The 25,000-nt window shown below is 25.7% G+C and overlaps 1 protein-coding gene across 2 annotated transcripts in view; it reads right to left on the reverse strand.

The window, feature by feature from the left end:
• The window catches only part of LOC136072068 (uncharacterized), a 143,843-nt gene that overhangs the window by 82,289 nt on the left and 36,554 nt on the right, over window positions 1-25,000 (reverse strand). For both annotated transcript variants that reach the window (XM_065820191.1, XM_065820192.1), the window contains exons 7-8: window positions 24,872-25,000; window positions 4,974-5,134 (exon numbers count right to left, since the gene is read on the reverse strand). The exon at window positions 24,872-25,000 is cut by the window's right edge and continues 174 nt beyond it. In XM_065820191.1, coding sequence (XP_065676263.1) covers window positions 4,974-5,134; window positions 24,872-25,000 — 290 coding nt within the window. The remainder of the gene's footprint in view (window positions 1-4,973; window positions 5,135-24,871) is intronic.

Raw genomic sequence — 25,000 nt, forward strand, 5'->3', positions numbered from 1 at the left:
ATATAACGCACGCATTCTTAAAGCACACTAAATCCCTAACATAAATGATGTATATTTTTTTACCACACTGTAATCTAAGTGTTTATAGTTATAAAAAAATTGTAATCAAAATAACTAAAAGCTGTATTGACTCAAAGTTGCTCTTTTAAAATTAGTTTCTATATAAATGATAGGGTATCCCAGCCTCCCCCTCTATGCTTAAAAAGATCTGTTCATACTCTTAAAACTTTCTATTGGTTCTCACAAGCAACTGGGTTAAACTTTTTTGAAACTTTATTGGATTTATGGGGAGCACAAGACCCTTGAAAACTTACAGAGTCCCTAATAATTAAATAAAAAAAGTTTCTCAAAAGTATGTTATGTTGGATCTCAAAAGAAGCAAAATTAAAAATTTCAAAAAAAATCATTTTATAAAAAAATTATTTTTTAAGATTTTTTTTGGAATTATCAAAAAAAATACACTTTTTTCATTTTTAGTTAAAAAAGTACATTTTTCTGCATTTTTCAGTTTTTGTCTTTTTAATAAAAGAATAATCATTTTATTAAAAACTTTTTAATAAAATAATTATTCTTTTTTGAAACTTCTATATCATTTTGCTACTTTTGAAACCCAACATGACATACTTTTGAAAAACTTTTTTTTTTATATTAGGGACCTGGTAAGTGTTCAAGGGTCTTGTGCTACCCCTAATTTTAATAAAACTTTGAAAAAATTTAACAGAGTTGCTTGTGACAATGAATAGAAAGTTTTAAGAATATGAACATTTTTTTTTTTAAATTTAGGGGGCAGATGGGATATCCTAATAACCGCATTTTTAAAAGCAAACAAAAATAACTTTTAACATCATGAATATTCTTCACACCTCAAATCGCGCATTAAATATTTAACAGCTTAATATCAAATACAGTACCAAATTAAAATATAATATAAAATCAATTATTCTAAATAATCTAATAATATTTTAATAAATAATTTTTTTTTTGTTAATTCACCTCCTCAAGGCCAAGAAGGCTACTACAGACAAGGAGGCTACTTATTTGTGGTATAACCCTCTTTTAACTCTGAAACACGAACCTTGACGAACAAGGCCACTGCGCGGAGAAACGAGTTAAGCGTGGTACTACCAGGGACATGGTGGGGATTGAACTCCAAACCTCTTGCTTATGAAGCAAGCGCTCAACCACTACACAACTTGTTGTTTGTTTTTTAATTAGGAAATGCTATTAAGAAATCATAAACCTTTTTATGACATTTTTAACTAATGTACATTTAACTTTGAAATTAATCATGAATTAATTTAACTTTGTTGTTATTGCAAACAATTAACTCACAACTTTGTGTACTAGCTTAAACAATCAAATGAACAATGACCAAAGAGAAACTTATTTTTGAAAAAAATTTGTTAACATGTGCACTTATATTACATTTTGATTACACTATTACATTGCCCAACAAAATAAAAAGATACCGCCAAAACTTCATAAAACTTGATTGAACACAAAAACTCAAAGAATAATTTCAATTGTCAATATTATTAGTTAAGTTATATTATATTGTCAATGTTATTTAGTTATGACATAAAATTGGAATTATACAGATAAATATACATATACAATGTTTGATTATCTTATTTCAGACTATTAATTAATCTTAATATATAATAAAGAATTATGTTAATATAAATACAATGAATATAATATGCTGTTTGGACCAGAAGCCTTGCCATCATTTAGAGAAAGAATAACTGATACTATTTCATTTTTTTCAGTAGGTTTAATGAAAAGAGAGTCAGGGTTTGATGTTTTTAAATATTTATGGGAGTCAGTATGAGATGAATGAATATTTTTTTGCAGTTCATCAGGGATTGAAATAAAAAAGGAGTTGAAAATTTCCGAGATTTTAACTGGATCATCGATAATGGTGTTGTTTGAAGATATACAAGATGTATATGAGATATCATTCGAACGTATATTTAAAAAAGCTCTAATACCCTTCCACGTTGCTCTCAAACTATTGCTATTGGTACTAAAGTAGTGAGAAAAGTGTTTTTTTTTGCTTCTTCGAATAAGTGTTACAAGTAAATTTCTATAGATTTTGTTAGTTTTTTTAAGAATTAGTTTGTTGTGAAGATTTTTTGTTTTAAGGAACTTCTTAAATATATTATTTCGTTTTTTTATCGAGGTTAAAATTGCTGAAGTAATCCATGGTTTAAGGCTTCGAGTTAAGCCACGGTTACTTAGAAATCTTCATATGATTTATTTTTATTACTATTGGAAACTTTGATTACTTTATCCCAGTTAATTTCCAAGTAATCATTCCTGAATTCTTCACTATTTAATTTTTTGAAGTTTCGAAGAATAATATTGCTTTTTCGAAAATTAATAACTCTTTTTCTAAAAGATGGATAAATTAGAAACTGTGGCAAATGATCCAATATTCTAATAGTTAGATTGCCGGAAAAAATACTTTTAGAATATGAATTAGAAAATAAAATCAATTAAAGTACTTGAGTGATTGGTAATTCTTGTTGGTAAAGATGTAAAAGGAAGAAAGTTATTTGAAGCAATGGTGTTCAAATACTCCGAGATTGAACTATCTGAGCTTGCTTTTATAAGATTGATATTAAAATCACCCATTATAAAGATAGTTTTATTTTTTTCAACAGCAAGTTTTTCAAATAGAATAGCTAGATATGAAACAATAAATTCATTAATATCCATGTTAGGATGGCGACAAACACAGCCTACTATGATATTAGACTTTTTAGGGAAAATGATTTCAACAAAAACAGACTCTTAGAATTGGGGTTTATACATAAGTAAATCATTTCTAGATTTATAAACTAGTTTATTAGAAATGTAAAGTAGAGCACCTCCAAATGAAGTTTTTGTTGGAGTATGTTCATAAACATATCCACTAAGATTAATTGGAGTTGTTGGGAGTAAATTAGATTTCAGCTTAGTTTCTGTAATTCCGATTATACTAAATTCATAATTTATTAGAGATAAAAGTGAGGTTAATTCGTCAATATGTTTAACTAATGAAGCAATATTTAAATGAAATAGAGAAAAGCAATTAATATTGATGTTTGAAGAGTTAAATTTTTCAATATCAACATATTTACAATTGATTGGATTCTCAACTATGTTCGTATCATCATCGTCATTGTTATTTAGCTGATAAGTAAAGTAATTATTAAGTTGATTAAAAGTATCAGATTCTCAGGAGCAAGGAAAGAGGGAAAGGTCATTTGGCAGATCATTGAGATATAATATATTGTCAATTGAAGTTTGAAGACAAAGTTCATTATCCAATATAGAACTAAAAGGAAAAATACTGTTGCAACATGTAATACAGTGCCAATAATTCATGGAAGAGTTTTTTAATAAACTAAAATCATTATTATTTAAAAAACTACATTTCTTGTGGATTGAACTTAGGCAGTGATTGCATTGAAGTGAATGATGATTAGCACGAATAATTTTATCACAAATTTTGCAGAGTTTAGACATAATAAGTAGAAATTTGTTTAGAAATAAAGATATTGGTATTAGTAAGATTATTACAACAGAAACAATATAACAATAGTAGTAACTATACAATAATATAACAATGATGAAGTTTATGATAAAAATATTAACAATATAATAATAATAACGGATAATAATAACTACAATAATAATAATAACGATCACAAAAATAGCAATAATAATAAAACCAGTGACAGTAATAACAAAAGTAGTAGTAGTAATGTATGATAAAAATGTAAGTACTATAAATATGAGTAACGCTTAATAATAAAATATACAATTATATAGCTAATTTTAATGTAGTCAATAATATAATAGATATGTAAAAAAGAAAATAAATTGAATGATGTAAAAAAAAAAAAATAAAAAAAAAAAGTTATTACAACTTTAAATATAACCGTAAATTTTTAAACTTCTTTAATTATAATTAATCTAACTTGACTCGCTGATGGATGGCAAATAACTAAAAGTTCTTTTTCTAAATTTGAATTTCGTTGTTTCTTTTTTGTTTTCTTTTTTCTTTTTTATCTGTAAGCAGGTATAATCCACCGCATTCAATATAAACACTTTATTTAACTGGTTACTTATTAATTGATTAATTTATAACTTAAGTAACTTTTTAAACAATTGATTAACTTTTTGACTTTTTTATACAATTTGCAGATGCTTTTATCTTCTTGATAAGTTTTATTCTTTTTATACAAATAATTTCTTTCTTCTTTTTTTTTTCTTCCTATCAACCGTTAAATAGACACATCCGCCATTTCCGAACACCTTGCAGTCTTTTTGTATATATATATATATATGGAGTTAAAAAAAGCTACTGACATCTATCTACATTAAACAACCTCAATAAGCAAAAATTGTTAAAAGATTTTTCAAGTTCTTCAATAACAACATGCTAAATTTGTGCAAAAAAAAGTGTGACTGCAAATTTATGTACAATCCAATGAGATTTTCTTAATGCGCTTTGCAATTAACACAAAAAAGTTGAACAAAAACCACCATTAACAACAAAGCTCATGTACCATCTTGCAGAAGATCTTGCATAACAAAGACCTTGCAAAAGGTTTGGAATAGCATAGAAAAAAGAGTGGCAACAATTAATACTTGACAAAAATGGTTTTTTCAAAACTGGCATAAAAATTCAGCTGTCTTATTTTTTTAAACTTCTTTTAAATGAAACAATATGCTTGCAAAACTTAAAAAACACTTAACCCTAATTAAGTAAAAATAAAAATCATCATCATCATCATCATCATCATCATCATCATCATCATCATCATCATCATCATCATCATCATCATCATCATCATCATCATCATCATCATCATCATCATCATCATCATCATCATCATCATCATCATCATCATCATCATCATCATCATCATCATCATTATCATCAAAGAACTACAATTTACAAATTAAGTTATTTAACTTACAATAACTTCAGAATGACCTTTAAAAATCCATGGTTCTTCCTCCCCTTTTTTATCATTTTTCTTTTTACTAATTGCAAATGTAGGATTTGATATTTTCAAGCCAAGAAAGGAAACATCTATATCACCTTCGTATGCAACAGTCATTTTGAACTCTTTATTTACTAAAAAACATAAGTATAAAACAATAAATAATACAATTTTCATAAATAAATGTATATATATATATATATATATACAAATTATTATTTAATATATATAAATTATTATTTAATATAATTTAATATAAATTTAATATTATTTAATATAAATTATAATTTAATTTATAATTTATTATTGCTCTGTTCTTTAAGAACATTGAGCACTCTGTTTGTAGAATACACTAACATAGTTTATATATATATATATATATATATACATATATATATATATATATATATATATATATATATATATATACATATATATATATATATATATATATATATATATATATATATATATATATATATAAACACACACACACACACACATATATATATAATATATATATATATATATATATATATATATATATATATATATATATATATATATATATATATAAGGGTGCATCGAAAAACAACAATTTTAAAAATTTGCCTTGTCTGAGTTCTAAATGTCTTCTATTCAATAAAATAACATGAGATTTAAAAAATTTTATAACAAAAAAAGTTTTTATAAAAAAAATTTAATATATAACTTTTTATACGAATTTATATATATCTTTTTGCTTTTTTTGAGTACTAGATTGAACTTCTCTTGAAAACCTTTTTTTTTACATAACTATTAGGGACCCTTTAAATGTTTAAGGGTCTTGGGGCATCTCCAAAAAATTTTTAAATTCTGTGTTATTTTATTATCTAGAACACATATAGAGCTCACACAAGGCAATTTTTCAAAATTTTTGTTTTTTGATGCACCCTAATACACATATACATCACTGTTCATAATTATTTGAATGTCATAAACTTTTTTTAATAAATGCTTTAATTTAACTATTTTTTATGATTATTTTTGCATTATAATTTAGAAACATAATAGCATTTTGGTTAAAATGTTTAGGTAAAAATCATAAAAATAGTTTTAAAAAGTGTAAAAGTGTGCAAAACTACATAAAAAATGGATCATCAATGACTATAAATGTGGACCAAAATGTCGAAATTTTAAATATTTGATTTCAAGAAAAGATTGTCTGAAGAAAAGTTAAGTATATGATAAAACAGTGTGTATTATGGACGGTGAAACATGGTGGATGTATTGTTAATGTATAAGGTGTGGACTGTTTTTGTCGGAATGCCATAGATGACATTGTAAAAATAGAGATAATAATGACAAAAGTAGTTTATTTCAAAACATTCTTATATAAAACATATTCTTCAAAACATTATATAAGTTATTTGACTAAGTTCGAAAAATATTTTGCTTATATTTAAAAAGTTTGTAACTATTATGGAAACAAATTTAATCAAAAATTCAGTAAACAAAAAAAAATTACAATAGTTAACTTCAATTGCTAAAAACATTACAACGCATTCAAACTATGGATTTTTTTTAATGTTAAATAAGTATCAGAACAAAAATTTAAGTATTAAACATTTATCTAAGTAATTAAATGTTTTGACTTTTTAATATCTAAATGGACCAGTTTAGCTCTTCTTTTCTTTTTGGACATTGTGTGTCAATTTTTTGATCCAGAATGGTCCACAGGTGTTTAATTAGATTAAGATCTGGACTTTAGGCTGGCCATTCAAATAACTCAATCTGCTTCTGGATAAAAAACTCTTTTGCTTTCTTTGATGTATGTTTAGGGTCATTGACTTTATGGAAGATAAATTGTTTCTAAACGCAATTTTTCAGTTGATGCCAGAAGATTTTTATCAAGAATGATAAAAATTTAATAAATTTAAAAAATGATAATTTCTTTTAACAAAGTTGAACAATTTTATTAAATGAATTATGGACTCTGAGGTTTATGTCAAATAAACCTCAGAGTCCATAATTCCTTTAATAAACTTGTTCAACTTCAACTTTCTTTTTTATTTCAAGTCATCAATTTTTCAAGTCATTGCCAAATTTTTCTGTTTCTTGAATGCAACTTCTTCATATACTCCACAAAATTAAACTTCAACTTGTCAGTCCACAAAGCTTTCTTCCAGAATGAAGTTTCTAATGCCAGTTAATTCTGTTGCCTCTTTTATCAGCCTAAATGTTTTACCTTTCTTGAACAAGGTGTGTAATCGTGTTATTTTTTTTTTGGTACTAATATGATAACTTCCTTATTATTTAATAATAAAGTTGCATTTAAAGCCTTGCTATTTTTTATTAAGAAATTTATCAAAATTTTAATGTTAATTTATTTGGATTTATTTTGTAACAATTTTATTCTAGCAATATTTTAAGTCTGATAATGATTCTATTCAGAACTAATAACTAGTCTATTCAGAACTAAAAAGTATAAATAATATTAGGCTACTTGTTATTTATGTGACTTCTAAAAAAATAATTAATCATTATTTTGATCTTTAACAAAATAATGATTAATTAACAAAGGTTTAAGTTAGCCAAAGCCTAACCACGGTTTGAGTTAGCCAAAGCCTAACAATGGTTCAAGTTAGCCAAAGTCTAGCAAAGGTTTGAGTTAGCCAAAGCCTAAGAATGGTTCGAGTTAGCCAAAGAAATTTGATGAAAGCGAATAAAAAAATGGTTTGATATAATACTTGATATGATTGAACAAATCACGTTTGTGACTATTAATTGATTTGGACCATACTTAATGATATTAATGGTAAACCAAATAAATTTAAAAAAGATCAGTCAAATATTAACAGTTACTCTTTGTTAAACAAAAATACTTCTATAACTATTGATTAAAACCCTTTTTTTAATGATCACTTTCAAATCTTTGTTTACAAAACAACATGGTAAGATAATTATTTTTTGTTGAGGTTTTTAAATAATACATAATGCAATATTTTAAGGTTATGTTTGCATATGAGACTAGGACTACGTGATAGAATAACTTAAAATGTTACCACACATGATATTCAACTATTAGAATACAGATGCCTCTAAGACATTTTTATTTCTTTGTGTAATTTATTTTATTTTATTTTAAAAATTAGAAGCTGGGGTTCAAAGCAATTTGCATACTATTATGTTTTAAAAGTAACAAAACTAATTTACGATTTTTTAGTCTACCTGAATAAGTTAAGTATATATATTTTTATCATTTTTATTTTTGTGTGTGTTTATGTCACAATAGTTTGAATAATATACAATAATTTTCAAAACACTCCTGTAAGTTAATTAACATTTTTTTCAACAATTTAAAATCATAATTAAAGTTGCTTTTAAAATAATTACAACAGTATTTATTTAAATCTAATTTTTTCCTAAAACAACCCTAACAAAGTTTATTTTTCATAATAGCATTTACTGTTCGGATACTTATTTATCTAACTGTATATATAACCAAAATTAGATAATATTCTTTGTCCTTTTTACTCATCAGTAATTTTCTGATTTTATAGGAACAAATCTTAGCAACACACACACATATATGTATATACTTACATATATGTATTATATATATATATATATATTATATATATATATATATATATACATATATATATATATATATATATATATATGTATATATATATATGTATATATATATATATATATACATATATATATATATATATATGTATATATATATATATATAAGTACATACATATAGACATTTATATTATATATATATATATATATTTATATACATATTTATATACATATATATATATTTATATTATATATTTAATATATACATTATATATATAATATATATATGATATATATACTATATATATATATATATATATATATATATATATATATATATATATATATATATATATATATATATATATATATACTATATATCTATATATATATATATATATATATATATATATATATATATATATATATATATATATATATATATATATATATATATATAGTATATATTAAATATATATATTATATATATAATGTATATATTAAATATATATATTTTATATATAATGTATATATATAGAACCCTTAGATGTTGTCCGAAAGTTTTTTCCATATTTTGTTGACAAAAAGTAAAAATTAAAATGCAAGATCGGAATTTTTTTTTTTTAATAATGATAGACTGCCTGCCCCAACCAAACCCTCAGTCGATGTAGCAGCACTCCCTTGCGAGTCAGGCTATTTGTCAGTTGATGTAGCAGCACTCCCTTGCGAGTCAGGCTATAAGATAGTCGATGTAGCAACACTCCGCGCATGATTTACAATAAAAAAAATAAAAATAAAAACATTTTATTAAAAAAAATAAAAATAAAAACATTTTATTAAAAAAAATAAAAATAAAAACATTGTTTATATTTTTAAAAACATTCAGAATGTTTTAAAAACATTCAGAATGTTTTTAAAAACATTCAGAACGTTTTTAAAAACATTCTGGTCAATTAAATTTGCGTTTTTGTGGTTTTTTTATATAACAATTAATTTGTAATTAAATTAATGGTTTTGACTTTCGTCCAACACGGAAATGTTGGACGAAAGTCAAAAGTAATTAAAAGTGACGTATGTGTTGGCGTAAGAATCACTTTTTTCCTTCCGCTCTTCCTAAAGCCAACAAACTATAGATCTATATATATATATATATATATATATATATATATATATATATATATATATATATATATATATATATATATATATATATATATATATATATATATATACCTAATATGTAATGATATGATTTTAATAAAGTCAAATGATACCAATCAAAGCAAAATGATACCAGCATTATCATTTGAATAAGATCAGTATAACTAAACAATATTATAACATAGTTATATTATATCAATTTAATAATATAATTAATTTTTAATTTAACATAACAATGTAATAATATTGTTTATCTATAACATATAATATTTACATCATATATGTATATATAACATTAAATATACATATCAAATGTTACATATACATTATACATATATATATATATATATATATATATATATATATATATATATATATATATATATATATATATATATATATATATATATATAATTGTGCTGGTTAAGTCTAGCATGGTACAAAAAATAGCGTGTTAAAGGAGACATACTTTAAGATGACAAAACTGCGTTTTTAATTTTGCTGTGTATTAACTTAACTTTTCGCTGTTTTGCATGCTTTGAAAAAAACTGCAAACAAGAAACCAAGTTTCCATTTACTTAAAACATTTATCGTAGTTTTTGTAGTTAGTTTTCAAATGGGAAAACAAAGCAATAAGTTTAAGAGCTGTATTTCTTAAAAAATGAAAAAGATAGCAATTAAGGTGACATTTATGTTTATTATAATATCGGAGCACACAAGTTGTATATTTTTAAATTTTTTATGAAAACTAATTGATTGCCTCGAAGAAAAATATTGTCTTTAAGGAAAAAGTTCATTGATGAAGAATCAATAATGTATTTTAAATATATAATTTTTTGTGCACATATACATGTCATAAACTATCCTTAAAAGTAATGCTGTGTGAGTAAAAGTGTCACCTTTATAACACTTACATTATTAATATTGAGTTTACCAAAACTAATAGTATTGGTAACCTAAAAGCTACAGGGCTCAAAATAAAGCAAAAAAATCTAATCGCAAAAAAGAAAAAAAAAATTTTGCCCCTCCCCCCCTCCCCTCTAAAAGATAAAATTACATCTTTTGTATGTAATTGTTATTTTTTTAACATATTATCTCTCATATTTTAATATTATCTTATAATTTTCTCATTTGGTAGTGTTTAAAATAGCGTAAGTTACTGTTACAATTTACTGCTTAAGTTAAACAGTTGAATCCCATTAACTCAGACCCTGGATAAGTCGGACTTTATCAAAGCCTCTCTTAAGAAAAATGATTATTTTAAACATATATTAACTTAACGTATATAATGTTCTTTGTTTTATGTACAAATGTAAAACGAAGATATCTCCGTCCCCTTTTCATAGTTTATTTATAACAAAACAAATAAATATAGTTGCATTAAAGTGCGCATGTTTAAATAACTTATTTGATTTATCTGAAACAAAATCTGAAGATTTTATTTCAGATAAATAAAGGAAATATAACAGGTTTTTATATTGCATTTACACAAATAAAGTGCAATCATAATTAAACTTGACATAAACCGTTTTTAACAAATAATAGGTATTTTATTTTTTTGTTTAAATAAACATTAACGCTTTTGACAGCGATATTTATTAGGATTTGGTAAATTTTTTTCAGTCATTTGTCTGAAAAATAATAATAAGCATGGAACTCTTATTTCTATTCCATTGACCAATAAATTATCAATCCAATTCTTTTATTTTAATTTGTTTAAAGTCATTACCACATTTTGGCTTATTACCATGCACTGCATGAAAAGCAAATAAAGTCCTAAACCATAGCTAATAAAATCTATGCTGATTTCAAAGTTGCTTTTCTTATTTTTCATAGGTGAAAGCCAAGATGTTACTAATTTTATTATTATTATTTTTTTTGTTCTTTACTACATTTTAAAACATCATGTTAATATCTTATAAATTTACAAGCTAAAATAAATTAATATAAACAATTACTAGTGTAAAATATATATGTAAAAAGATATATATGTAAAAATAACGCTTAAACTTGTAGAAAACCATATGGTCTTGTTGTTGAGTACCGCTGTAAAAAGACATTTTTGCATTTTTACATGCTAAATATTTTACATAGCAAATAAAAAGTAAGTGTTTTGCAATAATAAAAGAATTACACGATATAAATAAAAAAAATTACAAAAAAATAAAAAGTTCACAAAATATTTCTTAAAGATAATTTGACAGATAATATAATAGCAATATAGGCTTGCAGATCATAAATAATTGAGTTTCAAATCATATCAAAAAAAAAGGCTAAATAAGGCTTTGAATGAGATCCTCGATCACAAGAATTAACTAAACATGCTACATATTTCTGATAATGATGAAAAGGCTTTAATTTACTTTTATTAGTAATGCCCCACACAATACTTGCATAGTTAATATGGCAGTGAATAAGTGAATAATATAGTTGCATTAAAGTGCGCATGTTTAAATAACTTTTTGATTTGTACAATATTCCAATACTTTTTGAAATTTTGTTGCTTAAACTTTTGATGTGCTGTCTTTATGAAAGATTTTCATAAATATATATTCCTAACAACTGAGTAGTTTTTACTCTTTTTACTTGAATATTATCAATAAATATAGATGGCGTTTCGTATGGTATTAGTTTTTTTTTGGAAAATGGGTGAAATAGAGTCCAGTTAGTTTTGTCAATATTTACTGAAAGTACTTTAAACCAGTCGGAAACTTTTTTAAGTTCTAAGTTCATAATTTCAAATAATATAGGAATGTTGCTGTGCGATAAAAATAAATTTGTGTTGTCGGCAAACATTGTCTTCAGGCTGGATGTTTTATGGAGATCATTGACATATATAAGAAAAAGAAGAGGTCCGAGTAAAGAACCTTGTGGCATGCCACAAGTAATGTTTAGTAACCTTTTTGGTGATTTATTGTCAATGTGTACATATTGAGCACGATTATTTAAATAACTCTTTACACATTTTAAAATAACTCCTGTGATTCCAAATAATTCGAGTTTTTAATAAGAATTTGATTGTCAATAGTATCAAAAGCTTTTGATATATCAATAAAAATTCCTAATGTATATTAAGATTTATTAAACGATTTGTTAATACTACGCGTAAACTGAAGTATTGCATGCTCTGTGGAGTTATTTTTATTGAAACCATATTGATTATTAAATAAAATATTATTTACAGAAAGATGAGTGTTGATTTTGTTATATAAGATTCTCTCTAAAATTTTTGAAAATACAGGGAGAACAGAGGTAGAGCGATAGTTATTTACATTAGTTGCATCCCCTCCTTTAAATATTGTTGTTACTTTGGCAATTTTAAGTTGATCAGGGAAAACTTCTTGGCTAATGCAAGACGAAAAGATTTTTAATAAAATTGTACAAATTTATAACAACATTTCCGATGATACCCTTGAATCTTATTGCTTTATTTGGTTTAATCGTTTTGAAAGCAGCTTCAAATTCTTTAAAGGATATTTCAATGCAATAAAGATTTGTTGTTTTTTGAGTTAAAAATTCAAAAGAATAACTAATATATGGAATATTCTTTGCTAAGTTTGGCCCAGCTAAAATAAAATACTTCTTTAATTCAACTGTAATATCACTTGAAGCATATAAAATGTTAATATTAACTTTAACACTGTTTCAGTGATGACAAAACATTTCAGTGGTGACGAAACGTTTCAGTGGTTTCAAACAGTGACAAAGCCAATGACTGAAGAATCGTTCGTAAAGCAATTGATACCCTAGTTAATTTTTCGATGTTTACTCAGAGTGGTGAAATTGGAAAAGTTGCTTTGAATGCTTCAAGGCTGTTTAAAAAAGAATTATACGAGTCACTGAAACAAACATCAATTTCTGACTTTTTTTGTTTATTGTATATATTATATATACAAAAATATATATTTCACATAAAATCTTATGTGTAATATATATTTTTATGTGTATTGTTTTATATATATCTATATAATATTTATATATCGAAGAATATTTGATAAGTCTCGAAATCTCAATAAGTTGGGCATTTTCAAAAAGTTTAACTTAATGAGAGCTTTGGTTAATTGGGACATTCGCTAAGTCTGACAAAAAATATATACACCTTCAGAGTCCAAGTTAACAGGATTCTACTGTAATTTTAAGTTTAAGTTGCAGTTACAGTGTATTAAGCAAGTAGCGTATATAATACTATTAAGATATTACTTTTAGTAATTGTTTTTACTTAACATGATACTTAAAAAAGTAAAAGTAAAAAAGTAAGAGTAAAAAGTAAAAATTACAATACTTAAACCACTTTAATTAGTCACAGAAAACTATTTAATACGTTCATGTTGACGATAAAACATGTGTTATTTTCAAAGAGTATTTAATTATTATTGTAAAAAGCTATAAAACAACAATAAAACAAATAAATAATAATAATAATAAATAAATAATAATAATAATAAATAAATAATGATAAACTGTGTTAATGTAAAACAACTTTTTACATTAACACAGTTTTTTACAGTTTATAACCTTAATAACATAAAAGGCGCTTAAAACAAAACGAAGCAAATAAATAAAATTGTTCTAATTAATAAATAATAACACTATCGCCATAAAACTTCATATTTGCGCATGAACATGCCTATAAACCATACAAGTCTATGATCTATAGATCAAACGAGTAAAATCAAAGCAAAAAAACATTAGATACCACGTTTTTTATAATTTTTTTGTTTCTTGATCTAGTGCATAAGCGTATAGCGTATAAATAAGTTTTTCATTCAAATGGTTTTTAAATTGATGTTTTCATTCAATTTTTTTATTCAAATTGTTTTAAAAAATTAAACAAAAAAATTTAATATAATAAATCGAATTATATTAAGTATAAGAATACGCTTAAATTTTTTTTTAGAAAAAATTTTTTTTGAACAGAAGTAAAATAATTTATTAATTTTAATTTAAATTTTTTATAATTTAATTTTTATGTTAACTTATGTTATCACTGGTTTAATGTTTGCAATAATGTTTCTACTTTTAAAACTATTTCAAGAAATAAAATATAATTAACTATTCAAAACGTTTACGAAATTTACAATATAAGAAAAAAAAACTTTCTTCATTATCCCTTGTTTCTTCAAATTCTTCAAAATTTTCCAATTTTTTTTCAATTTCAATTACAAAATAATTTAAATAAGAGGTTTTTAAAAGACTAAAATCCTGTTGTTCAAATAGATTTCTTTCAAATAAAATTCCTAAAAACAAATTGCGTATAAAAAAATGTAAAGTATAAAAAAATGGTGTTGCGTTTTTCATATTCTATTTGACAATTTTTGTTAAAATAATTTTTAGTTAGAAGCTTATATTATGTGTTAAAAACATATAAGATATAAATAGAAACATTTGTATGGCTAGTATTGCAAGTCTTTGAGTATATTAAGTATATTAATATAATTGATAAGTTAATATTTGAGTAACTGTAAGTCACTGTAATAACTCAACTGATTATTTTGATTTAGTTTATAAGTAAATTTACTGTGAAGTACTTTACTGTGAAGTACTCTGTAAATCAAACTAAATATAACTTTAAAAGGTTCAAGGTCGCTAAAGCAAAAAACGTCGAAGCAAAAAAGTTGCTGGTTTCTATTAGCATTAAATAACTAATAGAAAAAAATTTTAATAGAGACAAATAAATATATATTATAATATACTTAAAGTAGTAAAATTAATAGTATAAAATTGAAGATAAAACATTAATTAGAATTATTATTAATAAGTTAATATGGTGCAACGTTTTCAAAGATTAAAACCAGGCTGTTTTGTTAAAAAAAAAGAATGAAGAAAAATTATCTTTAACATTTTTCCCCTTTTCAATTTTTAGCTTTAAAATAATAATTAGCTTCCACGCAAATTTAAATTCAAAAGTGCTTTAAATGAATGAAAATCTCAGCACAAAAGAGCAAATGATCATGCTTCTATTTAGAAGATAAATTCAGCCTGACGTACTTTATGACAAAAATATTACTTTTAAGAAATGCCAAAAAAAATTTTTTTTTTTTATAACAGTAAAAAGAATGAAGAAAAGTATTGGTCTTTATGAAGTTTTAAAGTTGCCATTAAAATTTAGTGATAAAATTGGAGAAGGATCTTCTGCAAACATCTTCAAGTCTGCAAACATCTTCAAGTCTGCAAACATCTTTAAGTTTAAGAAATAAACAAGCTGTAAAAGTAATAAAGACACAGTTTATGCAACGCAAAGTTATTTCTATTGCAACCAAAGCTGAATTGTTTGCTATGAACTTTTCATCAATATCATCTCTTGATTCCATTAGTTGCGTTCAACCTGATAATGCGAACAAACAGGTTGATCAATTACTTGACATTCGTATCACTCCAACTTCTGTATCTAAGGTGATTTCCTGCTTAGACTCTTCTTCAGCTTGTGGCCCGGATAACATACCTGTTATTGTCTTGCAGAAGTGTTCTCCGGAGCTGTCGTCTATACTCTCAAAACTATTCAACAAGTGCTTATCAGAGTCTTGTTTTCCAGCCTGTTAAAAAGCGGCATCTGTTATCCCTATTTTCAAAAATTCTGGAGAGCGATTTGATTCGTCTAACTACCATCCCATTAGTCTTCTTCCTATCATAGGTTTTTGAATTTTTAATTAACAAACACTTAAATTCTCATCTTGAATCTAATAACTTATATTCTGACCATCAATATGGATTTCGATCTTCTTGTTCTACAGCTGATTTGCTAAAAGTAATAACTGATAAGTTTTATTGTGCATTAGATAAAGGTGGAGAAGTTAAGGCCATGGCTCTTGACATTTCAAAAGCTTTTGATAGAGTGGCATTGCTTGCTGATGATACTACCATTTATTCTTTTCGTGATAAGAAGCCAACACTCTCTGATTGCTTGGAGGGGGCATTTGAGCTTGAAAAAGATCTCACTTCTGCTACAACATGGGGCTCACAGTGGCTGGTGAACTTCAATTCAGATAAAACTCAATTTTTTTCAACCAATTATTATTGCAATAATTTAGATCTTCCTATATTTATGAATGATAATGTACTCGATGAGTCATCCACTCTTCATCTTCTAGGATTAACTCTTACTTCGGATCTTTCTTGGAAACCATATATCAAATCTCTTGCAAAATTAGCATCTGCTAAGGTTGCATCTCTTTATTGAGCTTGATAATTTTTTACTTCGGATTCTATTATCTACCTCTATAAATCTTAAATCCGTCCTTGTATGGAATACTGTTGCCATATCTGGGGCGCTGATTTTGTAATGATGCCCTTTCTCTTTTTGACAAGGTGCAAAAACGCATTGTAAACATAGTTGGACCTGCTCTTGCAGCCAACCTCCAACCATTATCACATCGTTGTAATGCTGCTTCTCTTTCTCTTTTCGACAAATATTATAATGGGCACTGCTCTAAAGAGCTAGCATCTTTTATTCCATTTACTAAAATTCATTCTCATGTTATTCGTCATTCAATTAAGTCTTATCACTTTTCTGTGACTGTTCTTAAGTGCTCTAAAAACTCTTATTCCTTAAGTTTTTTTCCAAAAAACATCAGTTTTTTGGAATTCACTTCCTTTATCTTGCTTTCCTGATTCATACAATTTGCAATCCTTTAGGTCGTCTGTCAATCATTATCTTGCTCTACAATCTTCATCTTTTTTTTTCCAGTAACTTCCAACTTTAATTAGTGGTTGCTTGCAGCCTTGTTGGAAGCAAAGATGTTTAAAAAAAAAAAAAAAAATTAAGGCAGTTAAAGCACAAAAACATTGTAAAGTTTAAAGGCTATTCTATAAGACCAACTGCCCAATTGACCAACTGCCCAATTGACCAACTGCCCAATTGACCAACTGCCCAACTGACCAACTGCCTAACTGAAAATATTCGAGTTATGCTCTTTAGATATTTCCAATATGTAGATATCAAACTTCTTTGAACTGATTCATCATTTAAATGTGAAAAAAAAATTTTCTTTTCCCCAGAGATTGAATTTTATTAATCAGTCATCTAATCGTATTATGTACTTACATGAATGTGGGATTATTCATAGAGAAATTAAACCTTCTATTCTACTTGTTACTGGTACTTGTTACTGCGGTTACAAATATAATCAAAATGATTATGATGATTTTGTCGACATTAAAGAAACAATAACTTTGACTATGACAAAACAAAATATAACTGGTACGACTTCATCTTATACATGTCCTGAAATTATTAAATGTGAAGTCAAAGCTCTAAACCAAAAATCTGATATCTATTCACTTGTAATTACTGCATTTGAGATAATTAGTAATTTTTCATCAGCTTGGCATGGTTTCGTTCCTGATCAGAAAGATATTCTTTCTATCGCTGTCAGAAACTAACGTACTGAAATGAGACGATTGGCAAACTTGTATGTTATTTTTCTGCAACAAAAACAAGTAACATTTTCATGCCTTTAAAGAATCAATAGAGATATATACTACAACTGATACTTCTACTTTAAAAGCAGGATTAAAACAAAATTTGTTTTATTTACTTAACTGCTCAACAAAAGTATTAAAAGGTTTATTTCTGGCTCAAGGTCAAGATATTCTTTCCAGTGAAATTGACAAATTTGTAAGCATTCTTGAAATGTGGGAAGACTACATATTTGGTGATCACCAAATATGTAGTCTTCCCACATTTCAAGAATGCTTACAAATTTATCAATTTTACTGGAAAGAATATCTTGACCTTGAATAGGTAGCATCAATGCTACCTATGAACTTAACAAAAATAAAAATATAAAATTGTAAAAACCATCACAGTTACCTGAAGAAGATACATATGTATTTAGTCAACATATTTTAAAAATAATAAAAGAGCTAACAGATATGTCTTATGATTTTTTTGATATATCAAGTTTTGTTGAGCTGCCAGACTGCATGTGCAAGATTCACAAAATTTTGGGCAAAGAGGTCTAAAAAATGGATTGGTTTTGAACATTTTTTGTGAAAATTATTTCAAACGTTTTTTAATTTAGACTCACTTTGGTTGTTTTCATGTTGCTTTATCAGTTGAAGTTAGAGTTTTAATTTTATTATGTTAAAAAAACTTATTTAACTTACCCTTTAGGCGAAGAGCCAGCTCAATTGCAAATCAATGAATAAAATGAGGCAGTTAATGATTCATGGATTGACAAACAAAAACTTTCTGAACTTAATGAAATGGATTAAAGATTAGTAACACATCTCAAAATAACTTACACGTGTGGAAAAGGCAATAACCATTTGGTCCCAATTCTTATTCCACCAGATACTACGCCAGCATTAATAAAATCGGCTGATCCTAATGTACGTAATTCTGTTAATGTTTTAAAGAGTAACACTTTCTTATTTGCTGGGACAAAATTATCTGAAGGACACACTTCAGGATGGCATGCAGTTCATAATATTATAAATAACCTTAAGTTAAAGAAGCCAAAAAATATAAAAGCAACTTCGAACTGTCATTGTGTTAGTACTCTTTTCTCAGCTCTAGATTTGCCAATGAAAGACAGGGAGTTGTTTTACAAACATATGGGTCATTTAGCTGCTGTCAATTAAGGCACTTATTAAGTTCCTCCTGTCCTAATGGAAATTATTAAAGCTAGAAAATATCTTCTAAACTTTGATTTGTGTAAGTAAAGTTCAAATTTTTTAATCTTGTGAAATGTTTACATTGGTTTCAAAGTTTTTTTTTTATTAGTTTTAAAGTATGAGAATGAGTTTCTATTTTTACCTGAATTTTAGAAAAAACAGTTGGTAAAAATCAAACAAAAAAAAGAGAAGAAAAGAAAAGAAAAGTAATTTTTAGTGCTAGTTTTATTGTTGCCAACATTAATGAACTTAGTTTATGAATTTGGAAATCATTCATATTACGCTCTATTTGAGTCAAAATCAATTTACTAATACTGTTTTTGTCTCGCAGCTGACTGCAACTTTTTTTTACTATTTACTTTAATGTTTAGCTAAAACCTATCCTTTAAGAAAAACTTTTAAACGCAAATATGCAGTGGATTCTGAAGATAAAAATAAAAATGCAGTGGATTCGGAAACCAACACCGCATGTTCTTCTGACGCCAACATGGAATGTTCTTCTGACAAATGTCCCTCTAAAGAAACTAATTTTGTATCAGACCAGGAAGAATCAAAATCAGGTATATTTTAGATATTTATAACATAATTTAAGTCTGTTGCCATTTAGGTCAGTAAGTCTGAAAATAAAAGTTGGATGCTGTAGCTAAAAATTGAACAATTCTTTCTTTTCAACGTCAGTTTAACAGTTTAATTGTATAATATAAGAAACTTGAGCCATTGATATATAGAGTAGTAGATTATGACTTAAACTATAAATTTTCTAGTGAGCAGACCTTATCATTGCTGGAATTCTAATGAGATTGAGCGTGATACTGGTGATTGACTACGATTGACTGGTGAGTAGATATGATTCAAAATACTAATTTTCTATTTGCAAAATACTGTTAGCTATGTTTATTGAACACATGGTTAAACAAAACTAGTTTTGAAAAATATTTTTTAGATCAAAAAACTCTTCGAAAGTTTGTTGAAGAAAGTGGTATCAGATTGTCATATAAAACAGTTAGAACTAAACTAACAAATAAAAATGTTAAAGTAAGAAAAGAGTTAAAAAAGATGACAGCTCTCATAAACATCTAAATGAATTGAATTTGCAACAGTTGAATTTCAACAAATCAAATATAATTAACTGTAAAAATTTATTTCACTGAGGAGATTTTTTTATAGTCAAATATTTTTTTTATACAACCCTCTTGCTACTTGTAAATTAAAGTTCAAATATGTTTTGAAATTTCAATGCTCAAACATGTATAATTTTATTTTGTAAGCTTTTTTGCTTCTTAAAAAAGGCATAAGCAAGGCTTATTTAAAAAAGTATTTAAAAAAGGCAACAAAAGTAATGATGCATACAAAGGTGAAGCCTTTGAAATAAAACAAAAAACAGTAAAATATTCATTATATCAACTGTGGCGAATCTTACAAAGATCAATAATTAATTTTAGCAGAATTTATTATTTTTCCCTTTTTTAGCAATAAAATATTTAAAGGTGACATGGAGATTGTGCTTATCAAAATTAAAGACAACAGTTGTAAATAGATTAGGCCATTTAAGTGTTCAAACATATTTAAAGCATGCCAGAATAGTTGATTAAATTTCCAGCATATGCCAAAATAGTTGATAGTTTTTGCAAAATAGTTAATATACATAGTTTTTTCAAAATAGCTGACAATTTTAACAGAAAACAATAACTGTTGCCTTTATAACCATTTTAGCGGTAAAAAATTATAGGCAACAGTCTTCTTTTTACTCACAAATTAAAGGCAACAGTTCAAATTTGTTTTGATATTTTAGTGCTCAAACATGCTTACAATCAAAATATAAGATAATGCATATATAGCATATGCTTATGTTTAATATGTGATTTAAAATCTAAATTAAAAATTTTTTCATGTCACCCTTAAACAGCATTTCACACACCGTCAAGCTTATGTGACATCTGCAGTATACAAGCCTCGGAATTAGGGCCAGCATTTGGCAATGGTGACCTATATATATATAACATATAATATATACAAACAAAATATAATATGTAAAGTATGTATAAAAGTATATTAGTAAAAGGTATTTACACAATTTAATAATATAACTAATTTTTAATATAATTTAACTATGTAATAGTATTGTTTAGTTATACTGACTTTATTAAAATGATAACACTGGTATTATTTTACTTTGCCTGGTATCATTTTCCTTTATTAAAATGATACCATTACATACTAAAACGGTATTATTTTAATAAAGTCAGTAAAGCTAAAAAATTTATTAAATAGTTAAATTATTTTTTCAGAAGGTTACTCTAGTATCATACCAGAGTAAACTTCTGAAAAAATAAAAGCTGTTATGTGAACTCATAACTGGAGTTTAAAGTAATTTAGCATATAAGAGAAAAAAATAAAGGTCTTATAAATCATCAAGTTTGCCATCCTGTGTTCCTATGTTCTATCAATTTCTATGTTCTATCATCCTGTGTTCTATTAATTGATAAAAATACAGTAGTAAATACAGTGATAGAACACTTGACTCACAATCTAAAGGTTTAAGGTTCAAACTCACCATACACCTCTGGACTTCAAAAATTAGAATATTTAAAGCATATTATGGAGTTGCTATGATTTGTTATACAGTCAGTTATGCTGTTTTTAGCCACTAATTTTGTTTTTTTTTAAAAAAAAAAAAAGCTAATAATTTTATTTTTAAATTATAGTTCCATAACTAAATAATTGATTTAATCAAGTAAGTTAATTAATTTAAAGTTCTTTTTAATGAAACAATATGTTTACAGAACTTAAAAAACCTTTTCAATATCAATAAGTAAAAATTAAAATTATCATCAAGAATGATCATCAAATTAAGCAGGGAATTATTGAATAATCAACCAAATTAGGCAGGAAATCAGTATATATTAAAGTCAGGATATTAACAGATTATAAATTAACTTTTTGTCAGCCATTTTTGTTGTCTGCTAAACACAACATAATCGCCGAAAAAGTAAATAATATTGTATTATAAAACCTTCTTATAGTAGTATAAACTGAAAATAATAATTTAGATATAAAAATGGCATGTATTCATTATTAGAATTTAATATTTAGTCAATGTTTTCAATCAGATACTATTTAATAAAACCAATAATAACTCAAAACATTATTTGAACCCACCGATAGCCTAACTATAAATTATTACTTAATAACTCAATTTTTAACTTAATTTTTATCAATCTAATTTTTCCCAGTACTAAACTTTACCCATGCTATACTCTAATTTCAAAACACAAAATCTTATTATTATACAAAATCAACTTCTTGCTCAATACATATAAACTCAATACATGTAAAGAAACATCACACCAAACCCCTAAAATAAATGATGTATATTTTCTTACCGTAATATAAGTGCTTGATTACAATTTGTTACTTACAACAGTGTAATCAAAATAACTAAATACTGTAAATTTTTCCATACACTAATCACTATGTTTTGTAATCAATGCTAATCATACTGTAATCAATGCTAATCATACTGTAACTAATGCTAATTGTACATTGTTTTGTTAATTATAGGTAATTCTTATTCATTGTTTTGTTAACTATAGGTATTCCTATTCATCATTATTATCATTTTATTTCTTATTTATTGTTATTATTATTGTTATTATTATTTATTGTACTTGATGCATATTCTTATTTATCTTATCGCAATTTTTAAAAGATTCAAAACTAAAAGAATTGCCAATCATCATCTAAAGTATGACTCATTGCTAAACCAAAGTCTGTCTATTACTTTGCTACCTTAGTGGGGAAGAACTTCAGAGGCTTCTTTTCCATCACTTAGACAAAACACAAGTAGCAAAAGAGCATTTCATTTCTGAAATTAAAGTGTAATACTCTCAATCTGGGTGGGGGCAGGATGCCGACTCAGAGAATTTAGATTTTATTGTGATTTCAAATCAGATTATGTAAAATAACTAGAACCAAACAGACAGTTAGACAGCTTATTGAGTTATTGAGATCTGGCAAAACTCTATAAGTTCTTAACAAAGGAATCTTGTATTAAAAATGAAGAAGATAAAACCTTTTTAATAATGCAACAAAAAAAATGAAGCAGGAGTATGACTGAGGTTGATGAATCTTTAGCATTGGAAAAAACTGGAAAGATACTTAAAGAAAATGAGTTTCTTTTTTTTGTTGTTAATCCTCCCCAAGGCCCAGAAGGCCACTACAGATGAGGAGGATACTTAATTATGGTTATAACCCTCTCTCAACTCTATAACTCCAAAACATAAACTTTAACGAACAAGACCGCTGGGTAAATGTTGTGGGACAAATTATTTTCTTGTCAATAATAGAATGTACAACTGACAGTTGCTCTGATTCTTCAGAATGTGACAAGGATGAAGAAACCATATCGCCAAATCTCATCATTCTTGCTTCTCTTCCATATAATTACAGACGTTGAAGCAAAAACTTCTTATTCACATTTTTGGTACTTTTCTGAGAATTTTAATGATTTAGCTTTCTTTGACCCCAATACTTTTCGTTTCAATATCAATACATAGAAGCATATGGTAAAACATTTAAAACATCCACCTAAGCAGAAAGCTCTAAAGCTACTAGATGCAAACTTGTTTGACCATTGGAACCATTATCGTCTTGTGTAATACAGAGCACAGCCTAACTCATTAAACTCATAAATTCTAACAAATGACAAAGAAAAAGCAGAACCAATTTTAGTAAAGAAAAAGCAGAACCAATTTTAGTAAAGAAACCAAATGAGTAGATGAACAATTCAGTTTATCTTGAAATACAAAATAGAGTCTGTCAAATTAAAATTGTCAGATATTGCATGGAAAGTCGCATTTCCCTTATTAGAACATTCAACTTATTATGAAATATGAAAACCAAAATCAATTTTTATTTTGTCTTGTAGATCTTGCAAAAAAAGTCAAAGACAAAATAAACAGAGATGACTCAATAAACTATTCGAGGCTGAAATACTAATAATCAAGGTATTTGGATCTGGGTTCACATCTGGATCTGGATTATATTTTAATTATTTTATGCTCAATATTATATCAAACACAAATATTTCCTAATTTTATTATAAATAGTGTAACATCTATGCATATATTTAACTGACTTTTTAACAAAGACATTTCACATGACTGGTTGCTTTCATGTGCAATTTGTTATTCAATTTTATTTGATAAAATAATAATGTTGAAAATCATAGCAATCCCCAAGTAAAATCAATTTGCTTCAGTCATAAAACCGGTTATGTGTAAATAGAACAGAGTAAGCCTTGAAAAGAGCATTTAGATTTTACCTAAAAATTCTGAATAACCCAACTGGAGCAGCAGTTAATCTAGCCACATGAACTTAGTTCATGTTACTAGTTACTAGTAAAATTAATACACATAAACTAGTAATGATTATGTAAAACATGCGTAAATTAGTAATAATTATGTAAAACATGCATAAACTAGTAATAAAAACAAAATAAAATAAGAACATAAGAACTTACAAAAAGATAGTTCACTAATATAAAAAGAATTAGGGCTTTTTGATTTTTCAAGCAAATCTGGAACAACCACTGTCTGTACATAAATATTCATCTCTTTTAGAAAACATTTCATTAATATTTTCAAGTCTT

The sequence above is a fragment of the Hydra vulgaris genome, chromosome 15, assembly GCF_038396675.1.
Source record: "Hydra vulgaris chromosome 15, alternate assembly HydraT2T_AEP".
Lineage (NCBI taxonomy): Eukaryota > Metazoa > Cnidaria > Hydrozoa > Anthoathecata > Hydridae > Hydra > Hydra vulgaris.